Here is a 23874-nt window from a genome sequence, read left to right as displayed (position 1 = left end):
CAGCCTTGCACAGACTACTTCCAATGTATTTAAATGGCATTTTTACAAAACAACATATGCTGAATCAAAGTACTCTGGCGAAAGCTCTCACATCATCTTTTTTCCAAACTGGGGTAATGTTTCCCTCCCGGATTTGCATTATATGATGGGCGTGAATTTGCTTTTACATGCATCAACAAGTCAAGCCTTCTGCAAAAAAGGGGGGGGTAGCAGAATAGAGTCCTCCCACTGGATTTAATTTGTTAAGGGTATAGCACTTGCCCTGTAACCCAGGACAGTCAAAATAATACCAGAGAGAGTTTTAATCTACAACAGCGACATCTGTCACTTACTTTCTAATGATGTGGTCTGGAAGTCATTCAACAGTCAAAATAATAGCACATCTCTCAAACAAATTAAAACTACCTTCTGTGAAAGCCACAGAGCAACTGCTTGCTGTGAATTGTCAATAGCAGACAAGCATTGGCAGCTTGGAATACAGGTAATCTTTATTATGTTTACCACTAGTCATTTTATGTACACTTTCCCAGGATCCGTTCAGTACATTAAGCACAAAACTGGTCCACCAGTATTATTTGTATATGTGCACCGCATACAATTCAAACCAACTTGGCTGTGAACAGCTGGTAGTTTCAGAGAATTACAGCCAATACTGTAGAACTGGTACTACACATGTAACACTTAATTTTTTTCCCTGACTACTGTGGTCAGCTGAAGTAGGTTTAAAGCACTACAAAAAACTTGCAAAAGTTTGATCAAAAATCATAAGGGGATTTTTTTTGGGGGGGGGGATGTATGCATTTCAGGCAGGAGCAGCTCTGTGACAAAATTACAGTGGTACCTCGGGTTACATACGCTTCAGGTTACAGACTCCGCTAACCCAGAAATAGTGCTTCAGGTTAAGAACTTTGCTTCAGGATGAGAACAGAAATCGTGCTCCAGCGGCGCAGCAGCAGGAGGAGGCCCCATTAGCTAAAGTGGTGCTTCAGGTTAAGAACAGTTTCAGGTTAAGTACGGACCTCCGGAACGAATTAAGTACTTAACCCGAGGTACCACTGTACATACAACCCTTGAGATGCTGATGACTCCGACCATTTCTGGCCACTGACCCTTACTATTAGTTAAAAGTATTGGACTAGCACCTGGAAGATCAGACTTCAAATCCCTACTCAGCCATGAAACACAAAGAATGGTCACATTCTCTCTGCCTAACCTACCTCACAGGATTGCTGTGTTGATAAAATGTGGAGGAGGAGAACCATGTATGCCTAGGGCTGTCATATGTTCAGGTTTTCAAAGAAAAGCCCCCCCCCCCCAAAAGCTATACAACTCTGTCCAAATTTTGACGTTTGGGAATATGGCAACCCTTGAATTTAATGAAGGAAAGCGGGAAATAAATATAATAATAAACAAGCAAAAGAAAGTAGCACAATGAAGAACTATTCAGGGATATAGGACACAAACTCTGTTCATCTAGATTAGAAGAGGAGAGAGAGAGAAAGGGGGGGGTGAGTTTCTTTCAACCACAACTGTCAAAGATGTCCCAGAAACCGAAGCAGATAGGTTTGTGCTCAAAGTATTATTATATGAAGAAATCACCATCTATATTTTAAGATAGATACAAGGGATTTATGTTGCTTTGTCCAAGCTATGTCAGTCATTTGATAAAGACTTTGCCGATGAATATCAGAATGGCCATCACCAGAGGGAACTCTGAGAAAAGTGTGAAAAACAGTGTAACGGACAACAAATTGCAAAATACAACAAATAATAATGAAAATGATATTGCAGCAGCAATACTATACATCTGATTTACATGACTGTAAGCCACAAAGAACTGAATAGACATACATAGGATTAAAGTGTAAATGACACAGACTTTAAGACTCATGAGTGACAGTGGTAACAAAGAGGAACCAAAATTGACATTTCACCATATCACACTGTGCCAACAGGAAATGGCAAGAAGATGGTTTGCCTCTTGAGCATATAGGATGCAGAAATGCCAACAGGAAGCTACTAAGCAGCAGTGGGATGACATTGGCACAACAGAAACCCAAGCGGGGGGGGGGGGGGGGAGAGATAAAACACACAAGTGACAGTAAGAAGCGTCCCAAAAAGAGGAGATATCCATACAGCTACAATAGGCATAAACTAGTCGGTCATCAGAAATAGAAAAAAAGGAGCTAGGAAGAGCAGGACTGAAATTAACTGTACACCCATTGGCAAGCAAGAACACCCCACAGACTTGAGCATGCCACTGCCGTACTTGGCAATCCCGCCCCACATATTAATTAAACGGCATTTTGGAGTGGCAAACCGAGCTTCTGCAAGAGCACGAGCCACATGCAACGACTAGAAAGACCCAGCAAAGCCATTCCCACACTGCAAATTGGGCGCGAGCCACTTGCCTTACATCTTGCGAGTTGACAAGGGGCGACAACACCCCCCACACACATACACACCCGTCACCACAACCACACTTCTTCTTTTTACACTTTACTGCCATCCCTTCTTCCGCTCCTTAGCATCCTCGCCCGCTTCTCTCCTATGCCAGCATCCCCCCCCCACTCCCACTTCACCCTATATAAACTTCAGGGCCCCCTCTCCAACACACTAACACACACCCAAGCCATTCATCACCCTTTCCTGAGGAGGACCCGTCGTTTCTCCACAGGGACGGGTTGCACGGGAAGGAACAAACGAGGGGCCGGATAAGAGCGAGCGGCGGGCCGGTGCTGCCGCCTTAGCTGCTGCTGGGGGAGCCCAGGCAGCCGACGGGGCGCCCCTGCCCGTCCCAACCGGGCTGCAGTGGCTCCTCGGGAGCAAAGCCCCTGCTCGGCTTGCAAGGAGCAACCAGCTCCCGTCCTTTCCTTTGTTACTCCTTTCTCCTTCTCCCCTCCGCCCCGGTACCTATTTTAATCCTGACGCTCTGGAACACCCGCAGCCCCTCTTCTTCCACCGCCATGGCTTCTCCTCCTTTCTTGCGGAAAGCTCCCCCGCCGCCGCCGCCGGGAAAGAGGGCTGCCTTCTTAGCCCCGCGACTGCAGCGCGCGCGCCGAGAGATACAATGCGCGGTCTTGAAGCGGGACCGGGGGAAAGAGAGAGGGAGGGAGGGAAGGAGGGAGGGAGCGCGCGCGCACTGGGCCGCCGCCCCCACCCTCGCGCTCCACTTCGCAAGAGCAGAAGAACACACGGCTCTGGCAGCGGCCGCCCCCACGGCCGCCCTCCCATTGGCTGAGCGGGGTATGGCTGTGCGGCGCCCTCCATTGGTCCAGCCCAGGCGGGCCGCTCCCTATTGGGCGAAAAGAAGGAGAAACGCGGGGAGAGATTTGTAAGCGCAAAACCAAACAGCTGGAGGGAGAGAGAGGAGAGCTTGGTGGGTGGAGGGGGGGGGCGTCCTGCAGCTTTAACTTCTGAAGCGCCTCTGCTTCAGTGCACCCGCCCAAATCGGGAGCTGAAGGAGCAAGGCGTGGTGGTGGTGGAGAGAGAGGGGAAAGTAGTCAAATAAATGGCCCGCAGCCAGATATTTTTGCTTTATCGCCTCCCGCTTATGAAACCTGAGCGGCGTGCCTCTCGCGAGTAAAAGCGAGGAGGATCGGGGTCGCCTGTGTTTCCTTGAAAACCCCTTGGAGTGCACGCGCTCCGTTTGAATGGTAATGCTCATCAACTTTGGGGGGGGGTCCATCCCAGCCCCCTCAAATATTTTATGGGGGACGGACGAAGGGTCCTCGGCTCCTGTTCTTGGAAGGCTCTTTCGCCCTACCACTACCCCGCACTTCCACAGGACGGTTCTCGGGCTGTGAGTCAGTAGGACGTGGAAAAAGGAGTCTGCCTGTCCTCTTCCCACCCCACATCCCACTCCATTCTGCAATATATATAGAGAGAGATTGCATTGCAGGGGGTTGAACGAGATGTCCCTCGGGGTCCCTTCCAACTCTGTGATTCTAAAATTCTGTGCATGGGATGGGCCCTGTGATTCGATTTTGCCACTGAGCTCCGGTCATCCTGTGTCGCCTGATGCCAGAATATCCTAGCAACAGTGTGCAAAAGCAGTAGAATGCTGTGGGCGGCGGCGGCGAGGAGGAGGGGGGAAGGAACAGCACACTCCATCGAGTGGTGGAAGCGGGAAGTGCAGGGGAAACGTAGTGTCGGAACTCAGGCAGAGAGTCATAGAATTGTGGAGGGTCATCTAATGTAACCCCCTGCAATGCAGGAATCTTTCTCCCGACGTGGGGCTCGAACCCTCGACCCTGAGATTGAGAGTGTTATGCTCTGCTGACTGAGCATGTCAGGTGGAGTCACGCCTTGTGCTTTGATGTAAATGGTTGGAATAAGTTTAACAAACAGAAGGGTGACACTTGTATTCCCCTTGTCAGTCAGTATGAGTGCTGAGGCTGGCTCAAGCTGCCTCCACAAAGCAGGCTTCACATATCTGCTCAAGGAGAGCAGGGCGTTTTCTGCTTGTGAATGAAAGATTGAAGGGCTGAACTGGTCTGTAGAAAGGCTTCACTCAAGGGATTTCTAAGCTTTACCAGCTGAACCAGTACAGTACTGGCTAAAAATTACTATTGTGGAAATGCACCTAGGAGGAAAAACTTAGAACTATCTTAAACCTGGCTTGGCAATTCCTATTGGCTTGTAGGTGCAGAGCCGCAGAAACCATTCTCTGCTGCCACCTGTTGGGGTTCCCTCTTTTAATGCACCCCATTTGCTGCTGCAGCCTCCCTGCTACCACCGTGGGCTGGTTGGAGTTCCTTACTTTGCCACTGGCAAATTCTGCATCTAGAAGATCTCCAGAAGAGGCACAAAAAAAGGCAGAGGAGAAGTTACTGATAGTTTCCCACAGGTGCAGTCTCTGATTGCTTGAGGGGGAAAACCCTGGAGAGGAGGGTACTTTTAGAGCTGCGGGGAGACAGGGACTTTCAGCCACTGCAACTGATCCATGGGCAAGACCTACTGGGGATGAGCTGCTGTATTCATTTGGGCTGACACTCTGCCAAGTCTGTGCAGATCGGGTTCTTACTAACAGTTCACTCCAACTTGCACAGTGTGATTTACTACTGACTTGTTCCTGACAGAGGATTGGTGTAAGTTTATGGATATTGATCCCAGCAAAGAAGAAGAAGAAGAGTTTGGATTTGATATCCCGCTTTATCACTACCCCAAGGAGTCTCAAAGCAGCTAACATTCTCCTTTCCCTTCCTCCCTCACAACAAACACTCTGTGAGGTGAGTGGGGCTGAGAGACTTCAGAGAAGTCCAAGGTCACCCAGCAGCTGCATGTGGAGGAGCGGGGAATTGAACCCGGTTCACCAGATTACGAGTCTACCGCTCTTAACCACTGCACCACACTGGCTCTATTTGGTCACCCAAATAACAGTACTGTAATGATGGTACTGATAGTGAAAAGCAGCATGCTGTTGATGCTTTGTCAGTGCCAAGTGCACGAGAAAACAAAATTCGTATTGGTATGTTCAGCTAGGATTAGCTGTGGCTCTCTGTTGAGTGTGCACCCAGTGGTAAACACAGGCTTGTGTGGCTGTGTAATATGCAAGTTTCCCTTTCCAACCAAAGTACCGAACAATCCAAACTACCCAGGGAAAGATAAAAAATCATGGGAAAGTTAGCTGTGAAAAATTCACAGAGGAACTAGGGGGTTATAATTATTCAGAAAAAAAGTGTGTTGTTAAGATTTGCAGAAGGACGTCAACATTTAGAAATAAAAACCGTATCCTTTGCTTGCCCCAAAAGGAGCCTAGTATTAAAGAAAGCAGGAAGTGCCATGGAACAAAGTGTACTGGAACTATAAGAAGCAACCTCTTAGGTACTACAACAAGGAACACTAATGCAAGCATACCCTTAATTTATTTATTTTTAACTAGCAACAAGAAATTCAGCCACGGAGCATAGTGAGAATGAATTATATGCCATGGTGCAAGATTCAAGATTTATCAGTTGAGGGAGGTACAGGCTCAGAGATTATATCTGAAAATGTGCTGGAGTCGTTCATCCGGCATTGAAGGAACACCCCAATTCTCCCTTGTGCCCCTTAGTGCTTGCAACACACAGTCCCAATCAGCTGAGCACATCAGTGCCTTATCAAAATGTTCATTTAAAAACCAGGTCCAAGGTAGTATGTGGTGCTTGCATCACAGGGGACCTGTGATGTTGGCTGTGAAGCACCCAATATCCTCATCCTAAGGTAAAGGTAAAGGGACCCCTGACCATTAGGTCCAGTCGTGACCGACTCTGGGGATGTGGCGTTCATCTCTCTTTATTGGCCGAGGGAGCCAGCGTACAGCTTCCAGGTCATGTGGCCAGCATGACTAAGCTGCTTCTGGCGAACCAGAGCAATGCATGGAAATGCCATTTACCTTCCCACCGGTGCAGTACCTATTTATCTACTTGCACTTTGACGTGCTTTTGAACTGCTAGGTTGGCAGGAGCAGGGACCGAGCAACGGGAGCTCACCCCGTCGCGGGGATTCAAACCGCCAACCTTCTGATCGGCAAGTCCTAGGCTCTGTGGTTTAACTCACAGCACCACCCGCGTCACTAGTCACTCATAAAAGGTCAAGAACAACACAAGAGGTGAGAGGAACATACATTGCACAAGTTGTTACCCTAAGAGAATGTGTATTATCCTTTTTTAAACAGAGGTTGGATAGCCAACTGCCATGTATGATCTAGCTGAGATTCCTCCTAGGATTCAGTGACATTCTGATCATTCATATTCTTTTTCTCTATGTCAGTCGAGGTGATTTGGTTGCTGTGGAATGTTTGCATCCCTTAGACTGTGTTTGCTGTAGCTTTTTGATTCTCAGAGTAGCGCCAAGAAATTAGATTCAAGAACTGGATTCCTTAAGTACACTTAAGAGAACGCAAATTCCTAAGCCAGTGTTTTGTTAAGGGGGCAGAGGGGGGGCACTCTAGGGGGTGCATGAGAATTTGTTATAGATACTGTAACAACTGGGATGGAGTTCAAAAACATTTTTGCATATGCAGTATTGGTAAATAGGCCCTGTTGGAGTTTACAGGTTTTGTGAATGGTTTTATTAATTGAAAAGTTCAGGTTATCTGACTATTATAAGTTTACTGAAGAAGGTGGGGGGAGAGAGTGAGGTGGCAGAGAAAAGCAATAGAAAAAGAGAGAGAAAAGGTAGTGCAGAGACGGGTAGGGTTGTCCTCAGAATTCCTGTGCACATCCAAACATAATAAAATCCGCAGCTAAAAGTGAGGTGGCAGATGGGTAACCCCACCAACGTCTGTTGGGGATGAAGAAAGATGGAGTACAAAAGGGGCAGAATAACAGGAGGAGATGGTGACTTTGCAACTGGACAGATGGTGAAAAGGTGCGTAGTAGTTCCAACGTGTGGGAGGAGGAAGATACAGGACTAATGGGGTGGTCTGAGTGTAAGGGGGTTGCACAAAAGGAAGGGAGGCAAGGACATGGGGGTGAAGATGGAAACAGGTTCAAAGCAGGGCTGCAGCACAGATGAGAGAAGTGGCTTCAGAAATAGGGTTTGCAAGGTGAAAAGGGGGTGTAGTAGTTGCCTGGGATGGGAAGGCAAGCTCTAGGGAGTTAACGGGGGGGGGGAATGGCTGAGGGGTTCGCAAATGGAGTGAGCAGGGGCAGAGGCCCTTTGTCCAATCATATCTTTAGATGCCCAGGTATCCTCTCTGGCACACCTTTCACCAGCAGAGGCTGGCATGAAAACTGTGGCCTCTTTAGGACAGAGATCGCTTGAACACCATTATTCACGTGCTGGTAATACTCAGGGTTTTGTTTTTTTCTGCGGCTGCCTTTGAAGACAGTTTGGAATATTCAAAATGCAATGGCTAAAGTGAGCAAAAGAAGAAGAAGAAGAAGAAGAAGAAGAAGAAGAAGAAGAAGAAGAAGAGTTTGGATTTGATATCCCGCCTTTCACTCCCTTTAAGGAGTCTCAAAGCAGCTAACATTCTCCTTTCCCTTCCTCCCCCACAACAAACACTCTGTGAGGTGAGTGGAGCTGAGAGACTTCAAAGAAGTGTGACTAGCCCAAGGTCACCCAGCAGCTGCATGTGGAGGAGCGAAGACATGAACCACACTGGCTCCCCATCAACCTTAGTACAACTGTACTGATTCCTGTCCATTTCTGAAACAAACACAAGTCTCCAGATCTTACCTTTTAAAGCTCTTAAGATTTATAGTGTCTGAGGGGCTGGCTACTTTTCCCTGCCCAGTTACTAAGATCTTCCTTCTTCAACCCCCCACTTACTTTCAGAGGCAAGATGCTGGTGACTAAAGATAGGGCCTTCACAGTTGTGGTATCCTGACTATAGAATGGTTCCTCCAAGGAGGCTCCCCTAGCGCTGAGCCTATTTGGGTGTTGTGGTTGTTTTAATTACCTTTTTAATTCACCTTTTATTTCACTAAGCTTTTATTTGATTTTTAGTCTATCTTGTTCCATTTTGACCTCCTGCTGCTTTTTAGTTGCTCTGGGAGACCTCTATCTGGAGAGTGGGATATAAATATTATAAATTAATATGGCAGAAAGACCCAGTGCTTTCAAGAGTCTGTGCTGTGCATAGTGCAGTTCTGTTTGACAGCAAATACTGTTGTCCACTGAATTCCAGTGCAGTTCCAAAGATTTGTATTAAAAATGGTTCCTAGTTTTGAAGCAGTAATATACATGTATAATCAGTGGTGGGACTTAATTAAGGGCACCCTACCTCTCCATATAATTTTGCTGTGTAGCTCTCTCAAACAAGAACCTAAAAAGAATACAGTGGTACCTCGGGTTACATACGCTTCAGGTTACATACGCTTCAGGTTACAGACTCCGCTAACCCAGAAATTGTACCTTAGGTTAAGAACTTTGCTTCAGGATGAGAACAGAAATCATGCTCCGGCGGTGCGGCAGCAGCGGGAGTCCCCATTAGCTAAAGTGGTGCTTCAGGTTAAGAACAGTTTCAGGTTAAGAACGGACCTCCAGAACGATTTAAGTAGTTAGCCTGAGGTACCACTGTACCTCCTTTCCTGACTTCAGTATCCTATAAACTATTCTGTACTTAATTCTGCTGAATTTATACAGTTTCAGGATCGAGGCCAACTTTCACGGCGGCTCTGTATTCAGAACTACATGTGTCCATATTATAACACTGCAGAGGGTTCTGAAATCTAAATTAAGCCACAATTAGACTTACACAGAAGGTCGTTTTCTGTGACTCATTCCTGCCAGGCAAGGAAATCACTTCCTTTCAGTGATCTAGATGAGAGGTTTCCCTTGAGAGGAAGTAGAGTTAGGAGATTTTCTAATTACCTAACTTTAACATAATGGAAACAGCTAACGAGAACACAGCACATAACACTCTGTACATAACTGAACATATCAACATTTCTTAGATATAACATTTTAAATGTAGTTGCCAGAAAGAGATTCTCCAAACATATTCTTCAAGAACATGGAGCAACAGTATAATTAATTTATTTTTTAAGTATTCCTATGTTGAAAGGAAACACGGATACTGTTTCCTGCCTCAGAAAGGATTCATACGTCTATCCGGGAGGCAGTGTTTCTACGCCCTCTTCTGGTTAGATGTAAATCTGTTTTGAATGTCAAATCTGGAAGTATAGCAGAAGTAGAGTTTCTGGTTTCTCCAATCTTTTTTCTGCGTTTCCACATGAGTTTGCATTTTTTAAAAAATAAGGTCCCCATTAAAATTTGTCAGTATTTTAGTGTAGTTTTCTCCATATATATTGCTGCTGTTGTTAGCATCCATCTGTCTTGAGAGAAAATGGAGGACGCCTCCAGGGGTGAAGTCAAACGGCTGTGTTAGTAGCACCCAAGTGACTTCCCCAATATGGAGGTCCAGGGCTGCCCAGTCGACAAGAACCCCCTCTGATGTGGTCCAAAGCAATACATTTGGCACCAGCTTGGCTGCAGTTGCTTGGCGTACAAGGCACCATCCAACTGTCTTAGGGACTCCACTCTGGATTTGTGTAGAGTTTACTCCTTAGCCTTTTCTTCTCCTGAAGATATACTGCAAGGTAGTGGAGGTTTAGGATCAGAGTTTTCCTTCTCCTAGATGGGCTACCTTCCCAGGTTGACAAGCCCCATCTGCCCCTCACTTCCCTCTACAGCCCGTGCAGAAACCGCTTCTTGACCGTTTGATCCACTGTTGGTTTCATCCGCTCAATCTGCCGGAGGCAGTCTTTGAATGCAGAGGAAGTCCCTAACTCACTGAGGGTTTGAGATCCATAGGCTACCCTCACCTGGTTTAGCTGGCAAGTCAAGGTATACAGTGGTACCTCGGGTTACAGAAGCTTCAGGTTACATACGCTTCAGGTTACAGACTCCACTAACCCAGAAATAGTGCTTCAGGTTAAGAACTTTGCTTCAGGATGAGAACAGAAATTGCGCGGCAGTGGCGCAGCAGGAGGCCCCATTAGCTAAAGTGGTACCTCAGGTTAAGAACAGTTTCAGGTTAAGAACGGACCTCCGGAACAAATTACGTTTTTAACCCAAGATACCACTGTATATTGTTAAATGCAATTTTGCCTCATATACATGTTTTTGCAACAAAAACAATGCCTTTCTGTTTGTTGTTTTCAGTAATACATTATTATTATTATTATTATTATTATTATTACAGTCATACCTTGGTTTACAAACAGCTTAGTTCTCAAACATTTTGGCTCCCGAACTCCGCAAACCTGGAAGTGACTGTTTTGGTTTACAAACTATTTTTGGAAGCCGAACGTCCAATGGGGATTTTGCAGCTTCCAGTTGGCTTTACCCCTGTGCATACATTTTTGTACACATTAATTGGGTGGAGAAGTGCACTGCAAAATTCAGAGAAGTTTGGATTACTAAGGATATGTTGTGTTTCAGTTTGCACATCATTTCAAGGAGTGTGAGTTAGGGAGGTATGCAAACTAAGCCATTTTTCTCCCTGTCCCTTTCTATGAGGCAGTATATATGCTTTGTAGGAACAGTGACTGGAAAAAGTACTAGCTTCAGTGTGGAATGAAGGGAGGAGGGGAGTGACTTTGGCTAGGTACAAAGGGAGGGGTGGGTGGGTTTGAGAGGGGGTATGGCAGGGGTAGGTGGAATTGGCAAGCAAAGTGAGCAGGGGCACAGTCCCTAATATAATACGTTTGTTTTCTTTAGGGTGGTTCTTTAATTCCATGCTTTCTCTGATTCCTAGGACGATAATTGCATGTTACACAGATAAATTACAGCTGTTGCCAATCTGTGTCAATTATGCAGTCTAATCGCTGTGGATAAAACAAGTCACAGTGCACAATATTGCTATATAAATAGATAAGCAAGCCATTTCTACCTAGATTTCTACCACCTGCTGGAAATGGTGAAACCTCAAATAAGTTTCAGCCCAAAAGATAGCGGTTAGTCTCCTATGAATGAAACACAAACATAAGAGCAAACACACAAATAAGCACAACTGTATCATTTTGCGCGCAGCGCAAACAAAGAAAAACTCATCTGCCGATGCAGGAATAGATTTCTCATTATAAAAAAACAAGGATAAGTGGTATAAACATGGGCTGTATTATTATATGCAGGGAGTATCACAGCACTGACCGTACTTCCACATGCAGCACTGAAAAGCCAGCACACTGAAGATTTGGGCTGAGTTTGTAGGTGCACGTTCACCACTTGAATAAATGTAATATGAAGTGATGCCTTGCTTCTGTCAAAGACCCATCACCAAAGCCAACCAATCACATCCCTGACGAAGCTATCATGTCACCTAATACATCTTCATCACCTAATATTTTAATGATTTAACACAGTCTATTCATTCACACGATGAGGCAGAATGAAACCCATGGCATTTGCAACTCTGCTGTACATTATATCTGTATTTCTTTTAGCAGAATGGGCAGAAGATGGGTATGCAACAACAATGTGCTGTTACGGCACAGATAGCTAATGGTATTTTTAGGTTGTATAGGCAGGAACATTGTTCCTGTGACTCAGTAAGCAATAGTAGTACCTTGGGACTGGCATGGTCTCATTTGGAATGCTGTGAACAATTCTGGGAGCTTACCAGAATCTTGCAGATGAAGTCTGTCAACATACTGCTTGGATAAGGAGGTCTGCTTTGGATTAATTCTGTGTCTGTATTTGCTGCAGCTTCTGCTGAAGCTTAAACCAGTGAAGAGATAATCACTTCTAATATTCTCCTGTTTATCATCAGAAGTCAAATCAGAAATAGCCAATTTCTGTATTGCCTTGGGCTACTCTGTTCTACAAACAATGTTTTGTGGAACAAAAGCATATTTTGCTGCACAAGCTGAACCACTTGTGAATAGTCACATTGCACAATGAAGATGCCACCCTCTAGCAGGAATGGGTTTCTAACTGTGGGACACTTACACTCAGGTATAGGATGACATACAAATGTCTATATTTACATATTACATGTAAAATAAAAAACAGGTGTAACATCAATTGTCACCATCAATTGCATTTATGTACTCCCACAGAAGTCACAACACTCCAAAATACAACCATCACAAAACTATTAAAACTTCTAAAATACATATTTAGAAAATGAAGAATATAGTTCAGCAGACAGTGATGCTAAAATTGTTAATTCCTTTTATGTCCCAATAGTTCATACAACACATGGATCTTCAGTTGACACCAAAAAGTTTTTAACATGGAGGAAAGCACATTTCCCCAGGAGGAACTGGGGCACCACCACCAGGAAGGCCCTCCCTTGCATAACAAAAACCGTCCCCTTACTCCTGTAGACTCAGTCACAGCCAACCCTAATCTCACCTCGGAGTGATCTGTCTATGACAGGGGGTGACACTCACCTTCTCGGCACTGGATCACTCCCAGTCTGCTCTGTACTGAAGACCAATTGAGAGTATGACCTGCAACATGTGCTTGACCCGTGATGCATTGAGGCAGATCCACAGTTGTCTTGATGACCATGAAGTCCAGAGCCAGACCAGATAAGGTGGACTCCGCTTCTACATTTAAGACTCCCGGGATTATTGTTCAAGGGTTCTCCAAAACCACAGGATTGACAGTACACCAATAAAATGTCCTTCCGGCACAACAGCAAGTGGAGATTCACATCTTGTTCCCAGACAGGTTGGTTTCCTAGTGAGGAATGTGGAATTTCTATGGATGACTACAAACTGCACACACACCCTTCCAACCTATGTGCTTCCCCAAGAACCCAAGCAGGCAAAGTTGAATCAAATCAGATCCACTCGGGTGTCAGTGACGCCTACTAAAAACAGCACCAGGTGGGAGAGCAGATAGACATGCAAGAAATACGGTATAATATATATTTTACACCTCAAACTTGAAAACAACTTTGTTTTCCTTATAAATAAAACCTTGGATTAAACCTTTCATCACGTCTTATTTAGAATTTGGTAGTGGCACCAATAGCCTCAATCAGAAGCCAGAGCTAACCCATGAACTTGTAAGCTCCCTGCTCTTTAAATTATGCCATTTAATACAATGGCTCTGAGGTAAAGTTGGCATAAAGATGGCTTGTGAATAATGCCTTTCCTTCTCTAACATCAGTTAGACTAGGAATATCACCCACAAATGTAGAGGACCTGTTATGTGTGTCTGCACAACATTTTTGATGCGTGGGGCAGGAGCTGTTTTCCATACTCTTTCAGTGCCTCTAATCCTGCAAAATACAATGTGTTAGATTCCAGTCCTGAGGAGGGTGGGAAGACGCATTTAAACACTATTATGAGCACATGAATTGGGAATTCAGCCTTTCAGCTGTGGAATGCCATTAAATGCAATGGGAAAGCTCTGGTGTAAAGTTTTACTATAAATGCACTGCATTGCCTGATGTTCAGCAGTTCTCCACATCAAACCGCACAGCAACATTCTGAGGATTTAAAGAAACGGAAAGAGCAAGAGAGAGAAAGCACCTAGCTTAGTGTTCCTGACAGGCACTTAATCTCTTTCCCCTTTGTACAAAGTATTCCCATTCCAGCAGGGAGAGTCAATAAATGAACAAAAGACACATGGCTGCAGATACATCTGTGTGGGGCCAGAACTAAGGCAGGGTAGAAATACAGTCCCGCGGTGTGGGGTGAAAGCTAGCGCAGAAAAGAATCTGGGAGATCGGGGATGGAGCCTGGAGGAATTGGGTGGATTTAAGGCGGAGCCAAGGCTGGAATTCGATAAATCAACATCAGCTCCAAAGTGAAACCTTGCACTATCTAACAAATTTTTGGCAGAATCTGGCAGAATGAAGCAAGGTGAGTCCTATCATGAGTCATACTGAGCAGTGCAGTACTGCTAGCAGATGGTGTGTTCTCCCTCTACTGCCTGCAGGGCCATCCTCCTATAATTCATGGGTGACATCTTACACTATTGCTACTGCCTCCTGCCTGCCCACTGCTGCTGCTACCAATTGTCTCTCCTCCTTTCTAGTTGTCTGGGCAGTCCCAGCATGAATCTGAGAAGGGGATAATTTGCAGCGCTTTGAAGTATGGTTTCCAAATTCCTTTAAACTTTTAGAGTATGTGCTCACTCACAGCACCTCGTTCTAAGGAAGGGATAAAACATGTAATAAGTAAATACTCCCTCTCCTTTTACTGGTTTTCTGCAAAACGTTTAACTTCTATAAAAGGCCGTTCATCCCTAGCTACCTAGGGACATCCTAAACTGCAACTCTGGTAGCAAACTGAAATACGTGAGGCAGCTGTACCAAAACACAAGGGTTCCTGACTGGTCTTAGCCCTAGTAGCTTCTGATACTCTGGGACCATTAAAAGTAATCACAATTCATGGAAGTTAAGGCTACCAGTGGCTTACCAACCATGATGAATATGCTCTACCATTGGAGACAGCATGTCCCTGTATATCACCTGCTGGGAATCAGAACTGGGGAAGAGTTCCTTTGCATTCAGCTCCTGCTTGTGGACTTTTCATTGGCATCTGGTTGGCCAATGTGAGAGCAGGAGGCTGGACTTTTCTGATGTCATCCTTAAATAGGATATAAAGGTTTCTAATATATAATTAAATGTCGTAGGAAGTGCATGCACACATTGCAAGCTTTCTATATGCAATGCAGATGTGTGTGACAATTATGTGGGTTTCTCACTGTATGTGCATGTGCTTGTCGGCGGTGGGAACAAAGACCCCATATATGTGGAATTGTCACACACAATGATCCTACAGGCTGCTTCTCATTATTTCCTACCTAGGATTTTTTTCCACACAATAATGTGTAATATAGTCTTTAGCAGAGAACCATTTTTAACAAATGACAGAGGGCACATTTCATTATGTGTCTTGGATTTTGATATCCTAGGTAAAGGTAAAGGGACCCCTGACCATTAGGTCCAGTTGTGCCCAACTCTGGGGTTGCGGTGCTCATCTCGCTTTATTGGCCGAGGGAGCCGGCGTACAGCTTCCGGGTCATGTGGCCAGCGTGACTAAGCCGCTTCTGGCGAACCAGAGCAGCGCACGGAAACACCGTTTACCTTTCCGCCAGAGCAGTTCCTATTTATCTACTTGCACTTTGACGTGCTTTCGAACTGCTAGGTTGGCAGGAGCAGGGACTGACCAATGGGAGCTCACCCTATCGCGGGGATTCGAACCGCCGACCTTCTGATCGGCAAGTCCTAGGCTCAGTGGTTTAACCCACAGCGCCACCCACATCCTACTTTTGTGCAAATCTATACTTGCTTGCAATGCTATAAAAAAAAAACTTAGAAGTGTAATTGTTCCAGAAATTAATGTGTTGAAAAGGATATCCTTTGGAATCTTAGTTTTACAGTTCAGTCCTATACATATCTACACTCTCAGTAAGCAAGTCACATTGTTTTCAGTGGGGCTTACTTCCTTAAAAGTGTGTACAGGATTGCAGTCTTAGATTCTTGGTTCTTGCTTGCTACTTCCCAAACATATTGTTGAAAATGCTATCACCAGCTATTCACTTTTTGCCTCAGCGATACCATAGCAACCACCACATGACCTGCTGCAAACACACCACAGTTGTTAGAGCTTCGCTCAAGAAGCTTCTGGCCAATGATGCACTCTCTTTGAGATTATCTCTTTAGAGATAATTCATGTTGTTTTAAGATGCACAGATCCTACCAGCCAATTTTGCCGTGTGGCAATAAATACCTTCAGCAAAAGTGGGACAAAGCGACGTACGAAGAACACAAGAGAAAGGTAAGTGTGGCGGCGCTCTTATAACATCGCAAGCTGCTTCGTGCACAAAGCCAAACTTGTTGAGAGGAAATGCCTTTGCATTTCTGCCAAGGACATAACAATTAGCCACCGCTCAGTTTGCTGTTTTAGTATGCACCGTACATTGCTCCCTCTTGACTCCCCTCCACACTTTAAACCAAATAATTGCTACCATGCCAAGAATTTATTTACAAAGAAACGGTCCAATCTCAAAATCATTCCAAGAAAAATTAATAAGCATTTCACGCGAACGCTGTAGGCCACTTCCTACATTCCTTTAATTTCCGTGACGAAAAGGGATTGCATTTATCAATGGTTTTTATCAATGGGTATTCTTTTATTGCACAAATATAGATCTGGGGGCTCCCCCAAGCTATGAGTCCTCAGGGGAAAGTAAAACTCATACCACTATTCTTCTGTTACAAATTATACAGCCACACACGCACAAAGGTTAATTAGTGTCAGAAAACCTACATGAGAACTAACCATTGGAGAAATGTTAGCTTTCTAGAGTTTATAGTTTTTGGGTGATAGCCAACATTTGTCATACTCAGAGCAGACCCACTGAAATCAATGAACTCCTTGGATATCACCCTTTGTAATATATATTTTTTGTTGTAAACTGATATAAACAGAAGGAAATATGTCATTGAGTTTGGCACTCAAGGTGAAAATTAACCTTTTTGATTTAGGGCTTTTCCTTTGCTCAATATGGATGGCTTTTGCATTTAGATTATAACATCTCCCTCTTTTTTTCAAAGTTCAGAGGTGGATGCTGGTTCCTGGGTAGTCAAATAAGTAGGTTGCTCTGGCGCTATCGTTTATTTGTGCTAATCTTTCTGTTTGTTTGTTTTTGGCATTGCATCATCGTTTATAATTTTTACACAGTCCCCCCCCCCCCCGCTGACTAGATGGTTAAGTAGGACGTTGCGTTTTTCTACCCCTCTCATAACACTAGCAATTCAAGGACAGCCAAGGAAGATGAATGTTGTAAGATTTGAGACAGGTAAAAGAAAGAGCTAATTCACAGAGCATATACTTAAATGATGGAAGTTGCTTCCACAGGAGACAGTGATGGCCACCAATTGGATGGCTTTGAAAGAGGACTATCGATGGCCATGTCTGCTATGCTCTACCTCCACAGTTGGAGGCAGTAGTGCTCTTGTGCTCATGTTCTGCTTCTGGGTTTTTCTACAGACATCTGGTTGGCCACTCTGAAAACAGGATGCTAGACATGGATCATTGGCCTGATTCAGCAAGCTGTTCTTATGTGGATCCGTCTTCATGTCTGATATTTGTACTTATGGGGTCATTGTCATAATAGAATCAATCAGCAAAGATTACAGAGAGGGCATAGTGTACAATGGCTTTGCCGCCTAAATCACGAAAGAAATTCCCTTCTATTCTGTAGGCACATTTAAAGACTAAAAACCAGGAGTGTTTTGTTTTCCACTGCAGATTCAGATTACCAAACCTGTGGTGGACACCTCTACTCCTCAAACATATGGGCATCTTCATTTGAAGTTAAGAAAACTTAAGGTATGTTGCTGCTTTGATTTTTTAAATGAAGTTTATTATTATTATTAGTTGTTGTTATTTTATACAAAAAAGGTCTCAAAGTGACATAAGATAAAATATGAACAGGTAAAATGAATTCAAAACCAGAATCTTGAAAAGAATGTACAATACAAAATTCCTACAACGCTCATAGAACAACACAATAAGAAGCACACCCCACTAAAAGATGAGAAACACACTATAGACTAACGTAACTACCAAAGGCCTGTGTTATGTACTGAGTTGAATAGGATCCAAACTGCAGCAGTCTGATTGGTCCTAGAACAATAGGATCCAAAAGGCAGCAGTCTGATTGGTCCTAGAACAATGCAGCAGTATGATTGGTTGGCAGGAACCACCCAATCATGCTCCAGATAGAAGTGAATCCACAACCTGATTGGCTTACAGTAGAATTCCGGAATTAGCCAATCATGTGCAGGCCATTGTGTAAAGAATGTATATAAAGCAGGTACTTTGAGGGGACTTTCATTCATTCCTCCTCACCACTATGAGCTGAATAAAGAGCATGAAACCACTTTGCGACTCTGAGTATATCTCAGCCTGAGTAAAACAACAACCCGAGGGACTCTAGTTAACAATGGTCCGTGCACTGACTACTGTTGGAAACAGGATACTGAATGAGATGGGTCTTTAGTATGATTTTAGAACGCAGTTTTTATTTTCCCTCCCCCTTATTAACCCAGACAACTTTAAGAGTTTTCTGCATTACTTAAGACTCAATTTCAGTAAGTTCTAAGTGTGTACAGATCTCATCTACTTTTGAATTTCATCCTGAAATATAGCATTTCTACCGTCATATTCCACAGCATGCAAAATTACAAGCATGAAGGGAGTGGGGGAATCAAGTGCTGTAGCTGTCCTTGGTTAGAGAGGATGTATGGAACATAATTCGTTTCCCTAAGTATCCCCCTGTCTTTTCAGCTGGAGAAGGACCACCTGTCGATCATCGAGAGGGAGAACCGTTTGCTGCTAGAGAAGATGTCTCGTATCATGAGGACCAAAGGAAGAATTGATAACAAAAATGAGTATGAGCCCAAAAGGTATGCCTTGCAATCAAACTGGTATAAGGCTATCCAGTTACATTAACAGCATTGACCATGGCACTTAATAACTTACCCTTTAATGACCTGTATAATAACAAAAAGCTCTGGGGCTGTTTCACAGGCATGCCTTCTTTCAAATGTTTGTGTAAAGGCCACTAAAGCTGCCATTCCTTGCGGGGGGGGGGGAGTTTTGACAATTTAATCATCTAATGGAAAGGGTCTTCAAACAAAGAAAATGTTAGAAAGTAACAGTACGCATTTTACTAAGCTTTTTTCCTTTTTAAAAAAACTTTTAAAACCACAAAGGTGTTTGTTTTTTTAATGTGCATCGTCCAAAAACAGAGGATGGTAAAAGTATTGGTAGAGAAGGGGAATCAACGAAAGGGTGCAGTTAGATTCAGTACTAACTTGGGACTAATATAGTTGTTGTTCTAGCCCAATATTATCCATAGGGTCTCCTACCTGTGCACAAAATTTTATAAACAGTTAAAAAATAAAAATAAACTGAGATTTTGGATTGTTCCCTGTTGAGACCTCCAATAGTACAAAAGTGTATTAACCAGTAACGTATTCCAAGTGATGATTGGGATATGTCACAATATCTATATGATATCCAACTGTGGATAGGCACACAGAGGCTGGTTGTTGGCTGTCCAGAGATTTCCCTACGGCAAGGAACAATCTCATATCAAACTTCTGGGACACAAGCAGCAGAACTCGGAGTGAACCACATCAATTTGACAACTGGAGTGAGATAGGGGAGCCATGATATGATTTTCCCTTAAGGAGAATGTCAGGCAGAATTTTTGAAGCCATTATCCGGGGTGGGTGGGATTTTTCTTAGTGGAAGAAATTGTACTATATATAATACTATATTTCTTATAAAACATATGCTCAATTACTTATTATAAATTGGTTTGGTAAGGCAAACCATAATATGCTGCTCATAATATATTAGTACTGTATGTATACATGTATGTATGTATGTATGTATATGGTATTTGTCTCTGTGTTTTTTTATTGTACTAATCTTCGTTTTCTTCTGCACATGAAGCATTGTAGCTGCCAAAAATATCTATAGGTGTATTTCTCCTCCATGCTATGGATAGAGACTTTATTTCAACAGTATATAATACCCTCCCCCCTTTAGCTTAAATAGAGAAAGACGAGAACGAGAATTTCTAAAAGTAAGCCAGGAGAATCATGCCATTCTGGAAAGAATTATGAACTGCAAACCTCAGTATACGGTCCAAAAGTGGAATGAAGAGTGGCAAAAGGCTGAAAACTACATGAACAGTATTGCAAGATATCCTTGTGGGTTGTGCAAGTTGCAGGATCAAAAGGTAAGTCCGGTTTTAAAATATGTACACATTTCTTCAGTTTGGTGGGTCCCTATCTCCTGGTCTTCTGTTTCCAGATTAAACAAATACAGTAATCAATTAATTAAACGTTACAGAATCATACCACAGGTAAAATTTCTCAGCCAATTTAATTAAGCTAGAAAGGATGCATCATAGGTAGGAAAAATGCACATGGACCCAAATCTGTTTGCAAGAATATTGTCTACATAATTTCATAGACACAGCTCCAATTAACAGTTGGTTCAGTATTATGAACTACATTTTGCATGTGTGTGGAAACAGCATTTGCTTCCAGTATCAATTTTTGCTTAGCCTTGTTATTATTTCTACTGTTGGGCAAATTAATATGGCAGTTTACAGAAGCTAACTGATAGGCAGTGTTGAGATTTTAAATGATGCAAGTTGAAGCTCACACAGTACACTAGAGGAAATAGGGCACAGAAATATATTATGCTCAAAACTCCATGCATATGTACCAGAGCATCAGAAAACTATTTTTCTGAACAAAGTAAGTACATACGTGAATTAAAAATCTGTACACTCTACCTACACCAAAGGTGTTTCAGTGTTCTTAGGTAGCTGCATTGTTTTAAACTTTCTGGACGTCCTATGATCATATTATAAAGTAGTTGTGTTCTGTGTTATAAATGAAACACTGCTAGGAATTTATTTTTGTTTTCCAATATTTCTTATCAACAAATATTTGGCGTGGCGCAAGCAAATTTTTATTCTGAAAATAAAAGTTTGAGAACCAATGCCCTACATCTTAGGGTTACAGTTTGCACATACAGTACTGTACACTTTTCTCCTTAGTCAGAGGAAGAACGTTTATCTTTCTAACTCCTGCTTTTTTTCTTTCTGCTGAAGTATACCATTAGCACCAAAATGAGAGAGTCCATTTGCCTTCCCCATCCCTCTAAAGTCAGCTTTTATGTTCTTGAGTAATGCTTTCAGGTCTGGCTTCAAAGATCAGCAGAAGCAATTTTTTAGACATTGGAGAAAAGGAAAGGCACCTTCCCCTAAGGAGGATTTAAGCCTGTTATCTTCATGCAACAAATGGGAGATTTAAATGCAACACATAAGAAACGAATTTCAAGTTGCAAAGCTGCCATCTATCTTACATTTATCACAAATTGCAAAATGTTCTTGAAACTCAAATTCTTCAGCCCATGAATCGCTGCTTTTACAAGAAAACTAAACTAGTAATCCCCACACCTCAGGTGTAAATACCATATATTTCAATTCAGATTGCAATGGCATGTGCTTTGAGAAAACAGGTCTGAGCAACAAAAATGATAAAGAAAAGCTCAGTGCAAGATATAGCCTAATGTGACGTCTAAAGGGCAAATAAAGAGAACAATTTATTGATTTAAATTCCTTGGTGTTTAATACATTGGTGTTTTGTTTTACAGTTGTGATTAATAATATTTTGTTCTTAGAGTTTAAAGGGTCTAGTAGTTTAGCATTTTTTGCAGCAGTCGTACAAAAATCTACCTAAAAATATTCATCTATTTAGTGGAACATGAATTTATCATTTATTTGTCCCTCCATAGGAACTAAAATTAAAGAAAACAACATCAGAAAGAGACAGAAAGAAAAAAAGAGATCTGAAAGATAGGTGTGTGACAAACAAAGCAGAGGAACCAGAGGAAGAAGAACTGATTCATCAAATAAAAAAACCAAGTAATGATCACCAAAGAGAAAATCCAGTAGAAAAAGTGTGATTCCATGTGTTAAGATGACACTCCAGATAATGGATATTCCTAAACGGAAGACCTGATATAAGGGGATGCATAATTAAGAAATTATCTTGGTTATACTAAGGGTAGATATTAGAATCTTTATTTGTAATAAGTTCTAGACATTCCTCTTAGATATAGCATATAAGCAAGCTGGCCAGAACAGCAATCCTACAGGTACTTGGAAAGTATATCCAATTGAAATTACGTAGTGGGAATTACTTCCAAGAAAGCACGGTTGGGTGAATTATATAGAATCACAGAATTGTAGAGTTGTAAGAGACCACAATGATCATCTCATCCAACCCCCTGCAATGCTGGGATCTGGGTTGTGACTTACAGCCAAAGATGAAGAATTTCCACCAAAGCAAAACTTACAATAATAATAATAAAATTACCAGGGGGGAAATGTTTTCCCAAATAGTTATAAACAGGGTTTTATTCACACTTAAGGGAGATTCTCCATTCATGAGCCAAATTCACTGAAACATCTTGCTTCCATCCGTTATGATTTATACATCTCACATATAATCTGTTTAACTATTCTGAGTGCCTGGTTTGGGGGGCACTGAGTTAGTCTACATCATGGAAGGTTAACCTTTCTCAGCCTGAGGGTGACAGTCCCATCTGCACAACCTTCAGTGGCAGAGACACATGCCTCTGGTTCTTAGGGTTGGGGGTTAGCTGAGCAGGAAATTAGTTAGTGCTCTTCAACCAGTCTCAACCTACAATCCACCTTTGATTCTCAATCAGCATCCTAGGACTCCCTGTGTCAAGCTATGTAGAGAGAAATTAAGCAACTAAAGAAGATATTCAGCCAAGAAATAAAATAATGTTGACATTCCCACATACTACATGCTTTGTGGTGCCAAATGAAGACCTGACTCTTAAGAAGACTTTGGGAAAAGATGAACTGATGATCTGTTCAGTTCATTTGTAGTATTATTGGTATTACTATTATTATTATTTTATCATGCTTCTTTATATTGTCTTGATTATTTGTATCTAATGTTAGCTGCTTTGAGTTCCCTTAGTGGAAGTAAAGTGGAACTGGATAAAAACAAAAGTTGAAACATACTACTTGAAAGTAAGTGCTATTGAAATAAAGGCCAGTTGTCTTCATAAAATATTTAAAGTGTTCCTCCAGTGACAGCAAAGATGAAATGTTCTCTTTGAAGTCTGCTACAAAAACTTAGGTGGTAATGTAATGGTCCAAACCTGTCCAGCTTCTGAGACCCCATCTTGATTAATCAGGTTACATGCAGACGAAGGGCTGCTACCAAAACAAATGGAATAGGCTTGGTTGTAGAAAATGGGTGCACAAAGGATGGGGCACTGGTGGCTCTCTAAATGTTTTTGGACTCCAGCTTCCATCAGCCTTAGCTAGCCAGTAGTCAGGGATGATGGGATTTAGAATCTTATCACCAACCAGTTTCATCACATCCTTCTGGGACTGCTGCTATTAAGCCATGACTTGCTTCATTCTTTCATCCTGTCCTGAGAGTAGTCTTTTATCTGTGTGCCGCCTTTCCATAGTTAAAACCTCGCTCGTGGTGGTTTACAACATAGAAAGATTCACGTAGTCACAAACAGGACAAAAGTAGTCATAAACCATAAATAAAACACATCAAAAGTACACAACCGAATCGAGCTCAGGACCGCAATATCCTGAGGACCTCCTCTCCCCATATAAACTGTCCAGAGGGTGGCAACACAAGAACAGAGGCTTTTCTGCAGTGGCTCGCCATTTGTAGGATGCTCTCTTCATTATATATATTTAGGCGCCAGGCAAAAAAATGTTCCGCTTTAACTAGGCCTTCTGCTAATTGATATCCTCACAGCCTTTTTTTTTTTTATATGTGTCTGTGGGAATGGGGGTGGTGTTATCATTTTGCTGTTTCGTTTTACTTCTGTTCATGTTTTTTATCCTGTATATGTGAACAGTGCCGGATTTGCG

At 42.8% G+C, this 23874-nt stretch overlaps 2 protein-coding genes and 1 long non-coding RNA gene across 3 annotated transcripts in view; 2 read left to right on the top strand and 1 right to left on the bottom strand.

The window, feature by feature from the left end:
• The window catches only part of RASA3 (RAS p21 protein activator 3), a 127464-nt gene extending 124319 nt beyond the window's left edge, over positions 1 to 3145 (bottom strand). The window contains exon 1 of the mRNA XM_081003009.1: positions 2914 to 3145. Coding sequence (XP_080859135.1) covers positions 2914 to 2968 — 55 coding nt within the window. The 5' untranslated portion in view covers positions 2969 to 3145. The remainder of the gene's footprint in view (positions 1 to 2913) is intronic.
• Positions 1 to 23874, top strand: part of LOC308476003 — an 81804-nt gene that overhangs the window by 544 nt on the left and 57386 nt on the right. The gene's annotated exons all lie outside the window — the stretch shown is intronic.
• On the top strand, positions 15805 to 23044 carry CFAP97D2 (CFAP97 domain containing 2). Its single transcript, XM_081003314.1, has 5 exons — positions 15805 to 16178; positions 17655 to 17735; positions 18696 to 18814; positions 19968 to 20160; positions 21732 to 23044. Exons 1-5 carry the CDS (start codon positions 16086 to 16088, stop codon positions 21900 to 21902), a joined length of 657 nt encoding a protein of 218 aa, XP_080859440.1. The 5' UTR covers positions 15805 to 16085; the 3' UTR covers positions 21903 to 23044.

Source organism: Podarcis pityusensis (genome assembly GCF_964106645.2).
Source record: "Podarcis pityusensis genome assembly, chromosome: 4".
In the NCBI taxonomy this organism is placed as follows: Eukaryota; Metazoa; Chordata; class Lepidosauria; order Squamata; family Lacertidae; genus Podarcis; species Podarcis pityusensis.
This window is presented reverse-complemented; position numbering and strand designations above follow the sequence as displayed.